The sequence below is a fragment of the Condylura cristata genome, unplaced genomic scaffold, assembly GCF_000260355.1.
Source record: "Condylura cristata isolate star-nosed mole 26May11 unplaced genomic scaffold, ConCri1.0 scaffold00005, whole genome shotgun sequence".
Taxonomy (NCBI): domain Eukaryota; kingdom Metazoa; phylum Chordata; class Mammalia; order Eulipotyphla; family Talpidae; genus Condylura; species Condylura cristata.
The window spans coordinates 47,696,628-47,718,734 of NW_004567106.1; the positions used below are offsets into that span (position 1 = coordinate 47,696,628).

Below are 22,107 nucleotides of genomic sequence, written 5' to 3' on the forward strand. Positions count from 1 at the left end.
ATCAGTCTGCCTGTTCTGCTCCCCACTCTGTCTCTGGTGAATCCTCTCACCACCCCTGTACCTCTGATCTATAGACTAGTTCTGTATGCATGAATAAATCTTAAAATAAAGAAAGAAAAGAATCCCATCAATTGATGTAGTATGAGAAACATGGTTTATCAATAATTACTAATGAAAATTTTTCTAAGCTTGAAAAGTGATTTACTTGAATGTAATCCTAATAGATAATATTTCTTATCCTCAATACTTTTTAAGCCCACCTAATAAATTGTGGCAACAGATTTAGAACATTCATTACCTGATAATGAATATGGGTAACTAGGGTTCTTTGCTGATGATATTGGTTTAGCTTACTTTCAAATCTTCCTATGAATTTTAAGACCCCTTCCATTTTGCCATGGAAAACTACTTTCCTAATTATTGCTCATTTTGATTGTAATCTTTTAGAAATGAAAGATCATAAATTGATCTAAATATGACTGGCAAAATAAATACAACTTGACTCGACAGAATTGAGTTAAACACATTCCTTAATAATTTCATAATCCAGTAAGGAAATAACAATCTAGTCATCACATGACTAGCAAAGGAATTTTTATTAATCTGATGTCTAGTAATAATCAAACAATCAAATGTCTAGTAATTTCATGTCCCATAAAGGAAAAAATAAAATGCAAATATTAAGAAACAGATAAGAGGCAAGCAAAAGTGAATCCAGAAAAATACTGGCCCCATGGTCCATGTGAGTCCTAATTTCCAGTTCCTGTGATAATACATTATTTTCTAAAGCAGATATATCCTGAGGACTAGGATAATTAAGATACCTATCATGACATGACTTCCCTGCTTCTGATTCTAAATTCAAAAACAAACTGTAGTATTGTAATTTGTATTTCCAAGTACATTTCTTTAAATGTTCAAAATATTGACCAATAGATCCAACTAAATGTATACAGCCACAATTTCATAACATCCTAGTGTTGTGGTTTTGTATATCAGTACTTGTGACTTGTCACTATTAGTAAACTGCTAAATTTAATTTTCTCGACTTATGAAGCATAATGCAGATGACTTTGGTAATACAGCCCTGAGAAATAAAATTACTTACTATCTTTGTTAAAAGTAGTTTATGTCGGACCTCCCTGGTGGCACAGCGGGTTAAAGCACTGCACTAAGAAGATGAAACCACTTCCGCATGAGTTCGATTCCTGCCTGCCCCGGAGGTGACCACATGGTGTGGCAGACCTCTCCTGACCCACCCGCTGCTCCCCTCAGCAGTGTACTTCGTCGATCTGCCTGTTCTGCTCCCCACTCTGTCTCTGGTGAAGTCTTTCACCACCCCTGAGTCTCTAGCCTGTACCCCAGTTCTGTACGCACAAATAAATAAATCTTTAAAAAAAAAATCAGTAGTTTATCTCATCTCTACACAGGTACACAACGTTGCTGAATAGAAAAACCTGAAGCTCTAAAGACAAAATTTTAGAAAGGAATTTTTATTACTTACTCACCCCATCTTTTATTAGCTATATGATCTCAGGCACATACACCTCAACCTCTTACATTAAAAATGAGGATTAAAAAACACCTACCAAATTGTTTTACAAGGTCATTATTAACATAAAATAAACAAGGAATAAGAAAAGGCTTAGAAAATCATAAAGAGCGAAGATGTAAGAGATTATTACTGTCTTACTATCTTGCAAACAATCCATGCCAAATAGTCCATTAGTGAATGTATCATAATCATTTTCAAAGACGTGAGGAAAAAAATCAATATTACAATAAAGACAAAATTTTCCTATCCTCTATTGCACTTCCCATACTGACAGTTTCTTCCTACAAATCAGGAGAAATAAAATTTGAATTTGTTCAGCACTTTCAGAACCCTACTTATTTTTAAAAGCTTCAAGAACAAAGTGAATTCAAAATGTGTGTGTGTGTTTTTTTTTCTGGTATACACTGTAAGAATGATGAAATGAGATAAGAAAAGAGTTTCTAGTCAAACACAGCTGGACACTAAAAGAAGGCTAACAAGAATAATTTCAAAATAAGTGGCAATATTAGATCAACACCCCACATGCCTAGAAAAAAAGAATGTCATGTCTTTAAATTTCTAGTGCTCTAGTTAATGTAATAGAGAATATAGGTATCTCTGTTCTGCTAGAGAAAATAGATCTAACTGACTGATTGACAGAGTAATCAATTGTTCAGTTCTCAGCTGAACAATTTATTGGAATATGCAGAAATATATTATGTATTTTATAGCGAGGCTTTTTCTTCATTCTGGGAATGAAGAGGCAACTTACTTCTATTTTAGTTTTATTCAGGTGCTACCTCTATGTGTTCCAATATCAGCTTTCACACTAAATCTGTTGATTCGTGTTCACCCCTTCAGAATGAAAACTTATGAAGAGACCATACATGTTATCATTTTATCCTCCAGCTATTAACCCAATAAATGGCACAAAGAAGGTGTTCATTAAATGCTAACTGAATAAATTAAGAAAAAAACTTCAGATATAATGTTAGATTAACTCTCCCTTAAAATCTAGTGTCCCTTTGTATTATACTCAAATTTAGCTTTCGATGGTGGTAATATAGGTAACATATTCTGTATAAGTAATAGATATATGCATATTGAACGTAAGAATCCACTGAATTGCCTAAATTATTTGTAGAGGAGATAAAAATGTAAGTGTATTAGCGATGATAATTTATCAGTCACTGAAAAATTTCATGAGCATCTACCTACAATGTCCATGACTGGGGATACAGTGAGACAGGGCTCCTGCTTTTAAATAAGTCTGGCTAAGGGAGAGAATTAAGTTCTCTAACAGAGGCCGTGGAGCCAATGAGGAGGGTAGCAAGGTACAAGTGTGGGGTTTGAGATAGGAAAGGAGAGGTACTGAAAGCTTCTAGAGAGGAGATACTTAAACTAAAGTTCAAAAAGGAAATCAAGAGTTAACATAAAACAAAAAAAAACAGGCATTCAAAACAAAGAACACATTAAGGTAACCACAGTTTTATCAGCAGAGAGAAGGCTGCATGCTGGAGAATGGCAGGTGAGGAGAAACCAGAAGAAAGAGGATGACTTCAAATTGTGGAGGACACTGGAGGTTAAATATTGACAATGCATCTTCAGTGAAGAAGTAATAGATTTTTTTTTCCCTCCAGGGGCCTAAACTCTACTTAAAGTGGATTAGGATTAAAAGTGAAAAATTAAAAAAAAGAATTTTAGATCAGGAAACAGATCAATAAAAAAAATCAGGTATTTTTAATTCAAGATATTTAGTAACTATCTGAACTTCAAGTTTCAGTTTTTAATTAAAAATCACAACTCAGAAAGTAAAAGATAAGTGGAAAGTCAGGCATGATTTTAACCATGAATATTCTATAATTATGGGGGGGGGGAAGCATTTAAAGCATTTCTATCTCTCTTTAGCAACTACAGTTCCAAATATACTATCACTATTACTGAAACACCCATCTTTTCTAGAGTCAGACAACAAAACCACTATGGATGTCAATGTTGGGCAGAGATGAAAGAACATCCACAGACTGATTATTTGATGATCACACACTGCTGGTAGGGAAAAGTCCCAGAGAAAATGGTGCAACTGAGATGTCTACTGGCAGGGAGACCTCATCAGCATGAGCTCTTTGCATGCAGTGGATTTCTAAAAGTGGTGGGGTGTTTTCAAATATCAAAACTATAACTTGATTTTGGTTTGCTTATTTTTCATTCAATAAAGACAACAGCATTGTTTAAAAAGAAGACATTTCTAAGTATCTATTTTACAGATGCAATCAATTTATGTTTTCTTGCTACTGACTAAAAGAAAGCTACATGTTTTCAGGAAAAACAAGACAATGAAACACTAGTCTGGTTTTCAGTTAAGAATAACAATATGGAGATAGATCTACAAAAAGACAGATTTTATCTGTCTCACATACAGCAAAATTCAAATTACTTTATACAAGGGAGATTATGGGAGAAGCTTGAATGAAAACAAAATATTCAGCGAGGTACCACTACTTCTAGTTCACTTTATAACTTTTTTTCTAAATGGTGTCTCCTGTAAGCATGTGGAACCAAGATCTAAACCTCATTTGATTGTAACTAAACAGTATTATCTATGTATAAACCATTTAATAATGCTTATTGAAGAGAAAAAATGCCACCATCATTGAAAGGCTTCCTAATTGTTATGGAGAAAAAGAACATAATAAACAATATTAGGGAAAATCAACAAACACTTAAAACAATACTAGTTATTCTAGTCACCCTATTTCATCAATGTTTAGTCTTCTAAACAATTATATTTCTCAGCCTACCCAACATCTGAGCCAGGAACTATCACAATCACAAGAATGAAGGCTTCAAAAACCTATTGAATTAACTGTAAGCTCCAGTATTATACATCAAATAATTACAATTGATAAGTTAATGGATATTAATTATGGTACTTTTTCCTTTGGACTAATTCTTTTTCTCTTTCATATGTTATTTTATTACAGTTGGCATCATGCTGCTATTCCTGCAAGCACTACACAAGCAAGGGATTTGAATGTTATACTGAAATAAATGAATTACTCAATTTCCTGTGACCATCTATACATACTCCACCTCCAAAAAGCCTATCAGTGTTGTATCATTCCAGAGATAGTGACTTTCCTTTTTCCAACATGCATGGCATTTCTGGACACTGCAATCGTGGCACTGGCATTTATTTCCATGAAGAAAAGCTTTGCAGTTCTATGGCATTCATCATTTGACAAATGCGACTCTTTTTCTTATCACGCAGCTCTCACTGAACTTACTAGCAGTGGCTGTGGAATCCTTACAGGCCCATTCAACTTCTGAAAGAGAAAGCTAAGATGAAGGACATGCCACTCCGACTTCATGTGCTGCTTGGCCTAGCTATCACTGCACTAGTACAAGCTGTAGATAAAAAAGAGGATTGCCCACAGTTATGTACTTGTGAAATCAGGCCTTGGTTTACACCCAGATCCATATATATGGAAGCATCTACAGTGGATTGTAATGATTTAGGTCTTTTCAATTTCCCAGCCAGATTGCCTGCTGACACCCAGATTCTGCTCCTACAAACGAACAATATTGCAAAAGTTGAATACTCCATAGACTTTCCAGTAAACCTTACTGGCCTGGACTTATCTCAAAACAATTTATCTTCAGTCACCAATATTAATGTAGAAAAGATGCCTCAGCTTCTCTCTGTGTACCTAGAGGAAAACAAACTTACTGAACTGCCTGAAAAATGTCTGTCTGGACTGAGAAATTTACAAGAACTCTATATTAATCACAACTTACTTTCTGCAATTTCACCAGGAGCCTTTATTGGCCTACATAATCTTCTTCGACTTCATCTCAATTCAAATAGATTGCAGATGATCAACAGTAAGTGGTTTGATGCTCTTCCCAATCTGGAGATTCTGATGATTGGGGAAAATCCAATCATCAGAATCAAAGACATGAACTTTAAGCCACTTATCAATCTTCGCAGCCTGGTTATAGCTGGTATAAACCTCACAGAAATACCAGATAATGCCCTGGTTGGGCTTGAAAACTTAGAAAGCATCTCTTTTTATGACAACAGGCTTATTAAGGTACCCCATGTTGCTCTTCAAAAAGTTGTAAATCTCAAATTTTTGGATTTAAATAAAAATCCTATCAATAGAATACGGAGGGGTGACTTTAGCAATATGCTGCACTTAAAAGAACTGGGGATAAATAATATGCCTGACCTGATATCCATTGATGGTCTTGCTGTGGACAATTTGCCAGATTTAAGGAAAATAGAAGCCACTAACAACCCCAGGTTGTCTTATATTCACCCAAATGCATTTTTCAGGCTACCCAAACTGGAATCACTCATGCTCAACAGCAATGCCCTTAGTGCCCTGTACCATGGTACAATTGAGTCACTGCCAAACCTCAAGGAAATCAGCATACACAGTAATCCCATCAGGTGTGATTGTGTCATTCGCTGGATTAATATGAACAAAACCAACATTAGATTTATGGAGCCAGATTCACTATTTTGTGTGGACCCACCTGAATTCCAAGGCCAAAATGTCCGGCAAGTGCATTTCAGGGAAATGATGGAAATTTGTCTCCCTCTCATAGCTCCAGAGAGTTTCCCTTCAAATCTGGATTTAGAAACTGGGAGCTATGTTTCCTTACACTGTAGGGCTACTGCAGAGCCACAGCCTGAAATTTACTGGATAACGCCTTCTGGTCAAAAACTCTTCCCTAACACTCTGACAGATAAATTCTATGTCCATTCTGAAGGTACACTAGACATAAGTGGCATAACCCCTACAGAAGGGGGTTTATATACATGTATAGCAACTAACCTTGTTGGTGCTGACTTGAAGTCTATTATGATAAAAGTGGATGGTTCTTTTCCCCAGGATAACAATGGATCTTTAAATATTAAAATAAAAGATGTTCAAACCAATTCAGTTCTGGTGGCTTGGAAAGCAAATTCTAAAATTCTCAAATCCACCATTAAGTGGACAGCCTTTGTCAAGACTGAAAATTCCCATGCTGCCCAAAGTGCACGAATACCCTCTGATATCAAGGTATATAATCTTACTCATCTGAATCCATCTACTGAGTATAAAATCTGTATTGATATACCCACCATCTATCAGAAAAACAGAAAACAATGTATAAATGTCACCACAAAAAGTTTGGACTCTGAGCAAAGCAAATACGAAAAGAACAACACCACAACATTTATGGCCTGCCTTGGAGGCTTTCTGGGGATTACTGGTGTAATATGTCTTATCACCTGCTTCTCTCAAGAAATGAACTGTGATGATGGACATAACGATGTGAGGAATTACTTACAAAAACCAACTTTTGCACCCAGTGAGCTTTATCCTCCACTGATCAACCTCTGGGAATCAGGTAAAGAAAAAAGTACAGCATTGGAAGTGAAAGCAACTGTTATAGGTGTGCCAACAAACATGTCCTAAAACCAACCAAGTAAACCTAATGCAAAAGAATACTTAAAGCTGTGGTTGTGTTTTTAAAAATGCAAGAAAGCATTACTTTCTAGAAAGAAAGAAACACTTCACCAGTGCTGCTCCTGACCAATGGAAATATGTACAAGTTCAGCATTTTAATTAACTGGCTTCTAAGGGTACTGTGGCAACCAAATAAAATAAATCCATTTTCTAGAACTTTCATGTAACTTTTATGTCTGGATTACAGTTAAAGTGGACAACATTTCTGTATTTTTTTTTAAGTATATAAGAGTAGATGAACTCAGCAATACCTCCTCCTGTGTTGTATTACACATATTAGCCACGAGTTTTTGCAGTGACCAGATAAACTTGAATTGACACGTGGTGTAATAAAATGGGAAAATTCTGTAGAGTAGACACAGTGAGTATGTGGACCTCTTTTATAAGGAAAAATACATTTTGGATTAAAATCAATTGCTTTTGTCTTGTTTTTGTTTCTAAATAAAGAATAATTTCTGGGAAATGTTACCTGACCAGATATCATTTAAATGACAAAGTTTGTAAGTAATTTTCAATAATGAAATTTGGAATGCAAAGATTAAGTTATTTTTATTGGGTTATGTAACTACAAGTTTAATGCACAAGAGTATCTTAAAAGGTATTCTATTAATATTGAAAGGCAGGAATAACACTATTTAATCCTTTCACTATTGACATAAACAAATCATCTAAGACATTATGTATCTGCTTAAAATATTTTTCTTTTCTTAAAGTACAGTTTTGAGGGGTAGATATAATTAGTAAGTTCACATAATGTAAATTCATATCTGAGTAACTGAATGCCTTATTTTAATAACTGGTAGTAGCTCAACTTTAGTCTGTTCATTTGCATAAAAATAAATATCACCAGGTTTTGACAGTTTTTAATGTAAATGTAATTCTCAAATCTTGCTGTCATTCGAAACACATTCTACATGTTCCACAGCAACAGCAGTGAAACAGATAACCTCATAATTTGCTATGCTGCAAATATAGCAATGAAACAATATATGTAACACATTCCCAAATAAAGGAGGTTTGTATGCTTGTATAGCAACTATCTTATTGACAATTGGTGATGATTCATGTTTCCCCTAATAAAATATTTTTAAATTTTAAGAGCCTAGGATTTTCAGAATGAGAATTATATAATTTTATTTTAAAATAGGTAATTAGTAGTAGAAGCAGCATATCAATCTGATTTTATGAAATAATTTTATTTCACCCCAAATAAAAATGACACAAATTAGAAAATTCCAGAACTCAACAAAGATTTAAAAGGATAGTTTTGCTAGTGAAAGAAAAAGCTTCGGACACTAGTTTAAAGTAAAGGAAAAAAACTAGGTGTGGTTTTCTATGACAATATTTCAGGCACAAAAATCAGAGTTCAAAAAAATTTGATAATCACTGAATTGGAGTGCAAAAACATTATTAATTATTAAAGAGCCTCACATGGAAAATAAAAGAATTTCATCTGGAGAAAAAACAACCTTTTAGAGTTTTAGTTTTATTTACCAAAACTCCACAGTTCTTCAGGTTTCTGTATATACAGCAGATATCCTCAAATAACAAAAAGTCATCTAAGATAATAAGCCATATTTTTAGATTCAAACTGCTTACTTTTACAAAGTTACAAGGCTCCATGTAATTGCTGCTGTGCCTGTTCATAATCAAGTGTTAAACTTTTCTTACAACACCTTGCTGCATATTACCAACATTTCACTGACCTGTAAATATTTTCAACAATGTAGTCATATCAACTTATTTGTTAATGCTAAATATTTGCTTTTGTGATAGCATTGACAGTTTCTAATTAAAACCTAGTTGTTTTTGACAATGTGGAAGTAATTGCTATGAACTTTTTAAAATGAAAGGACAAATTGTGTGAATCCAAATATGAAACTTGCTAATTCAATGTGTTTCCCAAAAACAAATTTTACAACCTGATGAATCACTATCACAGAGCGCCTGACATTAGAATTTATCACCAAGACATGCTCATACATCATGATAGGTTTCAGCACCACAGACAGGCTTTTTTAACTAGCCAGGTGATTTTTCAAAAGTACAGGAGCTGAAATATGACCTATTACGATACACATATTGTATAGGTCAGCAAGAACTTGCTCAGGAAACACACATGTTTCTTCTAAATATATCTTCATGAGAGACTATAACCAAAATATTGTAGGGTCAAGAATGCATTTCAAACCATATTTTTCTCAGGAAAAAAAATGCAGCAAATAAGCTTTCCGAATAGAGTCCTAATAGTGAGTATTGAAATGAAGTATTTTTGGTACATCTCAATAAATACAGCTACTCAAAGCAAATAATGATCCTATTTGCTTGCTTAAATTGTAATCTAAATTGTTAGTGAAAAAGAAAAAGAAATTCACTTCAATAACAACAATGGCATTTCACACTCCTTATATTGCCTCCTAAAACTCTTATCAAATTAGCTAAGCTAATAGCAGTATTCAATGTGTATAACTTACAATTTGGCAATACCATATGAATGCAATTGCAAACCTTACCTATAGCAGAGTTTATATTCCTATGAAAGCCAACTGACTCCCTTATATTACAAAATAATCTTTAAAAATTACATAATTTCTAGATTACACTACAACAAAAGATTTGAATTTTAAAAGAATATGTTCAGTTAGATGCAAAAATGCATAAACACAGTGTGGAGCAAAATGCACAATTGCCAGCAAACAATCACAATATGCTGACAGTCATATGCTGACCATTTTGCTTAGAAAGGAATCGAATAAATTTAGAGAACATAAATTATATATCCATTTACATAAAATTTACATATATACTTATTTCAGTATATAAACTTTTATTCTAATAAGTATGAATACTTCCAAATTTCAGACTAAACATTTCATAAATGATATAACACAGGTGCTTGTGATTTGACTACTAAACATTCAATGTTTTGGGGTAAGAAAATAACATATCAAATAGAACAAAATCTTTTTTTCCTAATAAATTAAAAAATCTCACAGAGATTTGAATTTACCTACTCTAATTTACTTTAGTATACATCAAGCCTTTAGTTCACCTTTGACCAAAGTCATATAGTCTATACAAACTAAAGGATTAGACATATCAATACAACTAACTTTCTCTTAACAGCAAATTGAAGTCTTCAGATAAAAAATAAATTCAAAGAAAATATTAAATGTGATTTCAAAATTATTGTAAAGTGACTCAGGATAACAGAGCATTAAAAAAAAAAAAGGTGGTTGGCCGCGGGGACTACAATCAAAATGGAAAAAAAGAAATGTGCAAAATGATGTAAAAATAAACTTTTGTAATAATTTAAAAAAAAAAAAAAAAAAGGTGGTTGGCCTGGAAAAGCCTTTCAGCAGTATTAACTATAGTAACATTTGAAGACCTCATAGTCTCTGGTGAGTATATACATATATACATATACTGGTGAGTATACATATATATATATGTATATATATGTATGTGTGTGTTTATATATATATAAACATATATGTAAATATAGATAAACACACATATAAATATATATTATGTGTAAATGTATATTATAGTTTATATATGTAGTTAATGGTAATATATATTCAAGAAACTAACATTATGTAGCCATTGTAAGACAAATAAAAATACATGGCTTGGTGGCTGAAGTTATTGATTCAATAATCCAATTGTGACAACCATTTATAAAATTTACCAGACTCTGGAACTAATAATGGAACAAACTTGGGACATAAAATGGTCTCCCTAATCTAGAATTGAAAAAGTTGGAGTGTAAAAAAATAACCTCACATTTGTGGTACCGAATTCAAGACTGGTAAAAACAAAAACAGCTCTTAAACCATCAGAGATGTCACTTTTAAGTAATATAGCAATAAATACCAAAGAGGTCCTTCAAAGAATACTATATAAAATTGAAATTCATCATTAAAACTGGTATTAAAATCAGGTACAACTGGTAAGCCTCCCTTTTATAATATTTAAGAAAGGAGTCACCTATACAATAAAGAATAAGAAACTCCAAAATAACTTTAAGGATTCTCATCCCTCTTTCCTAGTCATTTTTTAATTATATATTTTATGGCAAATTATTTTATCAGATGATAGAGAACATTTACATGCAACATGCAGACATGGGGTTATTTTAAAAGGTCGTAAATCATTCTAACAAACAATACATTTTCATAATTAGAGAACAGAGATGATTGGCGCAGGCTAGAAATAGTGTGAACACAGCAATAGGCATAGGAATTTTAATAACATTGTTAATTAATAAAAGAACATTCTCGGCCCTCCCTGGTGGCGCAGCAGATTAAATCACTGCACTAAGAAGCTTAAGGCCACTTCCGCATGAGTTCAATTCCCGCCTGCCCCGGAGGAGATCCACATGGTGTGGCAGACCTCTCCTGACCCGCCCGCTGCTCCCCTCAGCAGTGTACTTCGTCAATCTGTCTGTTCTGCACCCCACTCTATCTCTGGTGAATCCTCTCACCCTCCACATCTCTGGCCTGTACCCCGGTTCTGTATAAATAAATAAATCTTTTAAAAAAAAATTCTCAAAATCCACTTGATGCTAAGCATGGTAAAAACTAATATATCCAGGAAAATTACAACCAAACTCAAATCAGAATTAATGTATAAGTCTGCAAATATTAGTTTTCCATATTTCAACATGTTCTGAGTCTGCAGCCCAGCCCCATTCTCTAGTTCTCTGTATTTGGAAATATAAGAAGTAGGAAGTAAAACAGAAAAGGAAGTAGACACAAGCATACTCTATATTTATCCATAGTTTTTTCTCAAATCTGCAACTATATCACCCACATGCTTAAGAGCTTTATAAGCATACAATCAGATACTCTTCATGTTCAAGGTTAAGGTAGCCCATTACTTTCAAGATACCTTAATTTCAAATATTTTTAGAATATATCTTCCATGAATAATAATATGATAATAATAAACAGAAGATCAGAAATACTACTCTAGTTCTACACTGTCTCTCCAAAAGGCACATAAATGAGCGGGTTGGTCAGGAGAGGTCTGCCACACCATGTGATCACCTCCGGGGCAGGCGGGAATTGAACTCATGCGGAAGCGGCTTTAGATTCTCAGTGCTGTGCTTTAACCCGCTGCGCCACCAGGGAGGGCCATTTTTGCACATAAAAATGAATTATAATATAAAATTAGGCTCTGTTTTTTTAGTTTAAGACTGAACTAGTTCTATTTCCATGCATGTCAATTGTATTTCTCTTTTAGAAATTTCAAAAGTATGTTACATTGAGTCTAACCAAGTTTTTTAGTATAAAAAAATAGATTTAGAAAAAAACAGTATGTCTCCTCCTTTGCACTTTGTTTTAATACCAGAGACAATTTTAGCTATTTGGATCTCACATCACTCCTGAGATAATAGAGAAAAGGGCTCCTCTATTGTTTCCAGTTGGGATCTTGAGCTCAAAGCATCTTAAAAAAGGAAAGATTATTTGTAGAAATACTGACCCACATGAATTGGACACTCATTCTAGATTTCCTATAATTTCTCACCACTGTGCTCTTTTTAGAAATGTTTTATTATCACAAAAAAGATAAATTTAATATGAGTTTTTACAATAAAAGATATGCATTAGGTCACAATATTTAAAACTCAGTTTTGAAGATAAACTTAAAAATTAACAGAGCAGGTAAGCATTAAAGATGTTACAGAACATTACAAAATTAATAATAAAATTAACAGAAAGGAAAAGTGTTAGCACAAAATTTGGGGAATACCTTTGCTATTAAATCTCATAAGTGTTTTGAGAAGCAATATTACTTTTTTTAATTTTTTTTTTTTTAAGATTTATTTGTGCATACAGAACTGGGGTACAGGCCAGAGGCTTAGGGGCGGTGAGAGGTTTCACCAGAGACAGAGTGGGGAACAGAACAGGCAGATCGACGAAGTACACTGCTGAGGGGAGCAGCGGGTGGGTCAGGAGAGGTCTGCCACACCATGTGATCACCTCCGGGGCAGGCGGGAATTGAACTCATGCAGAAGCGGCTTTAGATTCTCAGTGCTGTGCTTTAACCCGCTGCGCCACCAGGGAGGGCCAAGAAGCAATATTACTTTTTTAATATGTTTTATTTGAAAACTTTGTTGGGAATTCCAGCTGAATTCAAGGGGAAATTTCAAACAGAAAATATACTGGTAAAACTACTGGTAAAACTATATCTACCGGTCCTCCCTGGTGGCGCAGCGGGTTAAAGCACTGCATTAAGAAGCTTAAGCCACTTGCGCATGAGTTCGATCCTCGCCTGCCCCGGAGGAGATCCACATGGCTTGACCTCTCCTGACAGGCCTGCTGCTCTCCTCAGCAGTGTACTTCGTAGATCTGCCTGTTCTGCACCCCACTCTGTCCCTGGTGAATCCTCTCACCCTCCGCATCTCTAGCTTGTACCCCAGTTCTGAATGAATAAATAAATCTTAAAAAAAATTTAAAAAAAACTATATCTACCTTCCCATAATATTAAAAATTTGAGAATGCTTAGAAAGATTTCTGCAATATCCTGATGCTAGCTTTCCTAATCTGTAGTGAGAACTCTAATTCATCCCAGCCGTGTAGTTCCATTTCACTCTGCTATAGGCAATAGAAAATAACCATGCTGGTATAAATAGAAAAAAGGTGATTTTTATTTTATTGATAAGAGTAACTCTGCCCCAGCTCTAGGCTGGTGTATACAGGCAAACTGAATACACCAGTACAACAACTCAAAAAAAAAAAAAAACAGACAAAAATATTTACGTGGCTCAGCACAAACTGTCAACTCTTTCTTTAAAAGTTGTCAAAGGTTAGCTTCACTGATGCCAGGAAATATAAAATACTAGAAGATATACAGATCAGTAGCCCTAGATTTTGGACCTAAAGTTAAAATCTTAAAATGAGGCTGTTATAAAACACCAATGACTACTATATACATATTTAAAAAGTAAAGTGCTTTTTAAGGCCTAAGACATTTCATATATTGAAATTTCATATATTCCGTCTGGTAGTTGACCATATTACCCATACTGACTGTGTAATATCAGAAAAATCAAACTAAACTACTTGATGGATTATTATTTGGTCATGGGAAAGAATGTGTCAGATTAAATAATCATAAAACAAATATGCAAATTCACTGAACTTTTTTATTACACCTAAATGAGGATCTCAAACTCCTAAGGGTACCTTCCACAGTGGCAATGGACTTTAAACAATAAAGATTTTCACTGTATCGGGAACAGCTAACCCTGTGACCTTTAAACAATAGGATTTCAGAAGGACATTTTATATTATACATCTCTTAAAGTTCTCCTTATCTAAATCCCAAGCTTATTGTTATGATGCCACATTATTTTTAAAATGTTATAATTTTTAAATTATTTTTCATATATAACCTATTACAAAAGTAACTCATGATTATAAAAGAAAATCACAGAAAAACAAAAATCGAAGGTCTCAAAATCAAAGTCTCACATTCTCCCTGTCTCCCTTGTATGCTCACTCTGCTTCCACAAAGTTTAGATTCTGTCTTGCAACACTGTCTTCGCTCTTTATTCAGACTAGAGCTTCCCAAGAAACTCCACTCTCAGAACAAAGGAAGGCTTTAGGGCTCCCCCATCACTTCCTCACTCAATGCAAAATCTGTCACATTGCCCCTTTCTATAGGTAAGTCTCTTATTCCATTTTGATAAAACTGAGGAGTAAATAGATTTCTGCCTCATTTTAAAATGCTTTTGTCTAGTTTTCTCTAATTCTATTTTATAAGCAAAGACTAAGGCCCTCCCTGATGGCACAGCCTGTTAGAGAACAGCACTACAAGCAAGCCACAGCTGCTATAGTGCAAGTTCACCCAGCCCTGGAGGAGATCCACATGGTGGGGCAGACCTCTCCTGACCGGCCTGCTGCTCCCTCTGCAGTGCACTTCCTCAATCTGCCTGTTTTGCTCCCCACACTATCTCTGGTGAATCCTCTCAACCCACTGCACCTCTGGCCTGTACCCCAGCTCTGTGTAAATAAATAAATCTTAAAGAAAAAAAAAAAAAGCAAAGAATAAATTTACTGTGTGCATCAAAAGGCAGCCTGCAGGTCAATTGTGCTTCGTGTCCTTAAATTGTCTTTGCTCCACATTAAAGAAACCCAAGTCCTTTAAGCAATTCAGGTCACTCTTCAGTGGAAATGATCCAAGTCATTAAAGTCTCTTAAAATGTAGTACTTGAAAGAGAATGCAACCCTCCAGGTGTGCTAAACTCTATTTACTTCATTGGAAAGGAATGTTAACCAATTTCCATCACTATCTTCCATTGAAAGAACAACAAAAGTCCAGGCAGGCAAGGGTCATCACACTTGATGCCAAATCTTGTAATTAGCAACATCATCATTACCAGCCCTGTGCAAATGCTAACTCTTATCACAGGAGGTGATTGTCTTTATATATGTAGCCACATTTTATAATACAGATACGAAAAGTTGGGTTTATTTAGAAAGTTTAAGTAACATATCAAGACTATGCTAATAGTATTTTTTAATAATATAATAGTTTATTTTTACATCATGTTGTGCATTTTTCCATTTCAGTTATAATCCCCGTGAGTTTACCATCACCAAATCACCCATGTGCCATCACCATAGTCCAGTGAATTCCACCCCCCCCCCACTGTTTTTGATCCTATTCCCCACTCCACCCCCATAAAATGTCTCTGGTATATAGCTGTTCAATATTATTATTATTATTATTTTCTTGTCCGTTATACTCCTGCTATGAGTGAAACCATCCAGCATTTTTCCTTTTCTTTCTGGCTTATTTCACTAACATGCTAGCAGTTTTTATGGGCAGTGGTAAGAAGGACCTAGTCTCCATGAAAAAGCAAACTGACAGGGTGTTAACTTACTAGCCCTATCAAACCTTGGAGTTCCTCATATAAACTAATTTGGCCTTAGGTACATGTCATTCAGCAGATAGTAAGGGTGGGCGTTATGACAACTGAATTAGTGTGATTATGATAAAACCGTAATATTAAGAATTTCTATAATTAGAATTCATATTACATCACCTATTAGACAAATAAAGCCTAAAAATAGGACCAGGAAAAGAGAAGATAAACAATTCGATCTGGGTGCTTTCATGGTCATTGGAGAAATCAATAGAGTGACAACACTTTCAAAAAAACCAAAAATGTAATCCAAGCTAGTCACAAAAAAACTAATAAAAGCTATTTCCATACATCTAGGTTGTTTGATTGCTTAACTTAATAACAATAGTCAAAACCCATCATGAGTTAATAGGATGCTGGGAGGACACTATAACATAGAATAATGAAAATTTGGTTAGCTATTCGATTGCTAAAACTTATTTATAACTGCATTCTACAGTAAAGATACACATACATGATTTTAATTTCCCACAAACAAAATTTTACTCTGTGCAATGCAAACTGATATTTTTCATTTTATTCTAATTCTTTTTATCAAAATGCTTAATGATTTAATGATTCATTTCAATAACTAGTAATGAGTCATGATCTGTAATTTGTTTTGTTTTGTTTTTAAAATGGATAGTTATAGACAATAAAGGTTTTTGGTTTTTTTTTTTTTTAAGATTTATTTATTTATGCATCCAAGAACTGGACCAGAGGTGTGAGGGATGAGAGGATTCACCAGAGACAGACTAGGGAGCAGAACAGGCAAATTCATTAAATGCACTGCTGAGGAGAGATCTGCTGTGCCATGTGGATCACCTACTTGGCCCGGGATGAAACTTGTGCTGCAGTGGCCACAGGTGGTTTCACAGTGTTGCACTTTAATCCACTGCCCCACCAGGGAGGGCCAATCTATAACCTGAACAGCACTGAGCACCTACAAGTCCACTCATGGTCAGAAGTAAGCCATCAGTGAACAAGTAACTGTACATTTGTCATTAAAAGCTCTGGTCTTTTGTAATATTTTGTAATACTATTAGTCCAACATTTAAAGTTGTTTCTATGAAATCCAGGATCATGAGGGAAATAGAAGAGAGGAAAAGATAGTAACAACAGTTATGAAGAGCTGCACTGTGAAGATAAGCATGCTTTATGTAGAGATATACACATGCAATATATACATGTATATATACCATTTACACATACAACATGTATATATGTATGTGTAAACAGGTTCACATCTGGTCATTTTACATTATTATTTATATAAGTTTATATTATGTTATGTGTGTAGATGTGTGTGTTTCTATGTATGTAGAGAGAAAGGGACTAAGACTTTGAAGTGTTGAATAACTTGCCCAAAAAGGAAGCACTGAGATTAAACCCAAATCCATATTACTCTGAAGTTTATTTTTCCATTGGCTAGAGAATGGCCAAAAGAATGTAGTGTTATCTCTTAACTGCATGTCTAAAAATATTATATTAAAAGACTCTCAAAGGGGTAGAAAAATCTGATTATTCAATCAGGAGATTTTCACATAAGCATATAGCTTTCAGCTGGGGATGTATTTTTGAGTTTCAAGATAGGAAAAGTGTGTCATTTTCCAAAAGCTGTCTCAAAAAAGTACTACATGGCCTTCTTCCCTATGGCTCTCTGGCTCTGTATCCAAATCCCCTCCCTTCTATTATAATGGCATCAGCAACTAGACAAATTACAGTATGAATTTATGTTAATTTGACTATATCTGCAAAGAACCTATTTCAGAATCAAGTCATATTCACAAGTACTGGGGTCAGTATATGAATATGTCTTTTTAAGGGGCAGAATTCAGCTCATTACAAGGAGATAGGATATAACTATTGAATATCAACATCATAAGAGATGTAAATTGGAATTTTACAAAGCTATGGTGGCTCAGTTTAATTTCTAGTGGCAACTGGGTATGGGTGAGACAATGTTAAACTTCCTCAGTATCAATCACTGAAAGTATTTATAATGATATAACAAAAATGCAAACAAAAGTCAAATAAAATTAATTTTCAAGAAGGATTTATTCTGTATTTATGTTATATTAAATTATCATGCTGGAAGAGTCATTAAAATGCCATATGAAAATGATTTTTGTTTCTGATTTAAGAATTTTTTTAATCAGCATTTATTTAGTTGCTAATGGTTTGTTTGTTTCATCATTTGATAATAATGACCAAATAAAGATATGGGACAAGAATTACCATTTTCCATCATGCAAAACATAACTGGCTTATTTCTTTATAAACTTAGGTCACTTTTTTTTTCTATTTCACACTTTCAGACTACATTGCTCAAAATAAGAAAAGACAAATTCAATCAAGTTTCCTAAGTCAAGCAGCAGAGCAAACGATCGAAAAAAAATGAAATTTGAGAGGTAAAGATGAATTACTACCTCAATGTTCTGAATGATCAAAGCACAGTCAAAGGTAGTTCAGTTTCTTTAAACCAAGAAGTATTTCAATAGCTTTACTAAAGAAGAACAGGAGTCAGCATTGAATTTTTGTGACAACTTTAATATGAAGGGGTTAAGAAATTATACTTTAAAAATCTCACTGAAATACAGTTGGAATACAGATGTATCCACCACACCTTTGCACAAAACTACTTTAAAATACTAAAAGGTATCTTCTTCATTCTTTTAAAAATATTTGGTGAATGTGTATCATGTCATATTGCCTAGAGTAATCCTGATGCCTTTGTTCTGTTAGAAGAAACAAGATCCCTTTAGCTAAAGCTTTTCCTCTGCTTTTGTCTGTTCAGCACTAGCACAACTAGGGTGACAGTCTCATAAAGAAAATAAGCCAAAGCACTCACTCTTCCAATGACTTGGCATCTGTCCAGGACTGACTCTCAGTGCCCTACATTAACTCCTAGGGCCACAGGGAGGAAAGAAGGAGGAAACAGTGTCCTTTTCTATTTAGAGGTGGCAGCTACATTTTATTCCATGGGCAACATAATTCATTCTTTCTAATGTAGTTGCTGAAGCCACTTTAAATTTTTACAACCACCCACAAACAAACAAATTACATCACTTGCTCTAACTTTGGTATAATGTATGGATAAAACTCTGCAAAATGACTTACAAGAAATTAAAATAGTCTTGTGTGAAAAGTGGAACAGAGCTGGAAGAAGAGGAGAGATAAATAATAAGAAAGAGATAAACTTCTATTGTTTTTAATTCATCTGAAGTCACACTCCTAAAGTTATACTTGGTTCTAACAAAGCAAAAAGTAATAGTTGTTCTGCCAATAAGGAATATCAGAAATTATTGGGTCACTTGCTTGAAACAGCTCAGCATTTATGTACCTGCATGTATATAGCTTTCTTACAAAACTGTGTAAGTAAAAGAGACTGCTTGAATTTATTTCCTAGAAAGAAAAAATACTAAAAATTCTGAAATTGAAACATCACAACTACAGCAAAAATATAGTATCTTTCACTTAACATGATTTTTAAAAGTTATTCCCATTGATGCCTTTTTAAAAAAATTCTACTTGGCTCTTAAAAGGATAAATAAGCAAACAAATGAAGGCACACTAGATTTCAAATATTTCACCACCAGAAGGGATAAATGTGGAATTTTTTAATATGCCCTATTTTCATTGTACATTGAGGAAAATTGGGTGGGGGGGAGGGCGAGATCTAAGCTAATAAAACACAATTGAAACGCAATTTTACTGCTCTGAGAATCTCAGTGGCCCTATTACCCAGAGGCAAAATAAAACCTAAGTTATTTTCGCAACAGGTAACAAATAAACTATACCAATGGTCAGAGAATGGACAAGGTTGGTATTTCTTTGTTCAGTATTACTTACTGAGAAATTAAAATGTCAGAAGCTTCAAGGCATACACAGATAAAGTACAAATGTATCTGCACTGCAAGAGTTCATGGTAGGATATAAGGAACTCCATAGCAATGAAGAGGTTTCCAAATATGTTTTTAAAATTTCCAAATAATATTTAATATGATTGTGTTATGTAAATTATTCATTTTCCTTATTGAGAAAGCTGTTCTTTTATGTAATAAAAGTACCCATTCTCTTTATAAAGACAACAGTAAGTCTACAGTTTCAAAGATAGGAAAAATATCTATTTTATTAAAAATCCTAATTTGAGTTAGGAAAAGAGAAAACCTATTGAGATGGATTTCACCTGCTGAAATTTTGGTTTATTTCACAATTCCCAAGCAAAGGAAAAAGTAGGATGATTCTTTCTCTTGTCAGGTTGTTTTATGCTGTTGACATCACTACTCCTTTTCACAAAAGAAAATGCTAATTTTATTTCTGCAGCTACCTCCCAGCCTTCTATTACCATATCTATTAAGTCCCAGGTTAACACTACTATTCAATTTTCTACTCATGCTTTTATTTTTTGAAGTACATGCATAAGAGTGCAGGGGGGGGGGGGTAAGGGGGAGGAGTAAAAGGAGAGATACAGACAGAGCAAATGAATCCCGCTGAAAATGTAAGACAGGGGAAACTAACAGGCAAAGTATGAAAAAAGGGACAAAGTTGGGGCAAAAGGGGAAGGGAGAGAGAAACAGAGACTCAGGATGAATAAGGGGACCAAGTCCACTGCGAACTTGCAGTGTTAGCTTATTTGCCCTCATTAAGTGTCTACTATCACCTGCTCTCTACTGCCCTTTAAATAATTGGTTGGCAAAAGCAGATATGACATGAAGTAGCAATGCCTTGGCTAATAAGAACCTTTCAGATAAGATCATGTATTCCAGAGCCCAGGTGAGTCAATACTGATATTTTTAGCTTCCATATAACAAACTGCAGAATTCTGAAATCTATATTAGATTCAAAGTAGTAGTTGTATGCCTTTCAAAATGTTATACTTCACTTACTACATATTTTTTTTCTGCTAAGCTTAATAAAATTTTGGAACACAAATGATGAGATAAATAAGAAATACAATTGGGCAGGGGTTAAATAAGTTAACAGGGCCAAGACATTTTGACCAGATGGCTTTCTACAATTTTGGAATATGTGAACTTCTCAAAAATGTCACAGGGTGTGAAAATTGAAAACATTTCCATCTGCCTAAACTAAAGGAACTATTGCTCCTCATTCGTGCTAATGATAATTCCATGCTGTTCTCCAAGTTATTAAGGTTGTGAGGCTGCTTGAGAAGAATAATTGTCTATTCTTCCCCTGACAGGGTAATTCTAAATCCAGTTGGGTAAATGGCTGAGTGAAAAAGCAAAGCAAAAGCTAATAATATTGAGAGAGCTGCTAGAAATAGTCTCTTCCTGTCTATTCTGCTACAATAGATGAAAATACCTATGACACATAATACAGAACTTGTATGATTAAATGGTATGAGAATCATGGGATATTATACCTTTTATTAATTGAAAAATACAAGAATAGTTGGAGGTAGAGTAGGACTAGCAGATCTTCAGACTGTTAATTCAATGCTCTCTGCACTACCCATCAGTATTTGACATGGTTGTAGTTGGGAAAAAGCAAAAGAGATAACCATTGTTACTAATTCAACTATTTTTTCTGATGTTATCTCCACATTCCATACTTGTACTAATAGCTAACCTTAAAACGTGAGATGAAATATTTATCCTATTTCTTTAAAATATGAATTCATCAAACTTTTTTTGTTAAATCAATATCCCTGTATACATAATGATTGTTGGCACTGTGCTATAAAATCTACCATGATTATAAATGCATTTTGTTTGTGGTACATTTTTAATTCCACATAAAAAAATCACTGTCTTCCTTCCTTCCTTTTTTTTTTTTTTTTTGGTTTTCATTTCCTTAATTTCTTATGTACTGAGGACAATTCATTCCCAAACTCTCTACAAAATGAAAACATCTGTTTAATAAAGTATCCTTCCCCTTCTCTTCATCATTGTGGGTTAATGTTTTCTTTTTATTCTTAATTGATCATTTTAATGACATTTCAAGGAGAGTAAATAAATACATGTGTTCAATCAACTATATTTAACAAGTAGCTAGAGACTGATTTTTAATACCTATGTGCGATACTGAAATATTAACAGACTTTAGCAAATGCCAAAAGTCATAAGATTTAGAATCATCACATCAGTTACAAATAGGTTTTGATTGTTGAG

At 34.1% G+C, this 22,107-nt stretch overlaps 2 protein-coding genes across 4 annotated transcripts in view; one reads left to right on the forward strand and one right to left on the reverse strand.

The window, feature by feature from the left end:
- Positions 1 to 7,519, forward strand: part of LRRN3 (leucine rich repeat neuronal 3) — a 29,559-nt gene extending 22,040 nt beyond the window's left edge. The window contains exon 2 of the mRNA XM_004676949.2: positions 4,519 to 7,519. Within this exon, the coding sequence (XP_004677006.1) occupies positions 4,879 to 7,005 (2,127 nt within the window). The 5' untranslated portion in view covers positions 4,519 to 4,878 and the 3' untranslated portion in view covers positions 7,006 to 7,519. The remainder of the gene's footprint in view (positions 1 to 4,518) is intronic.
- The window catches only part of IMMP2L (IMP2 inner mitochondrial membrane peptidase-like (S. cerevisiae)), a 729,327-nt gene that overhangs the window by 390,307 nt on the left and 316,913 nt on the right, over positions 1 to 22,107 (reverse strand). The window lies entirely within an intron of this gene.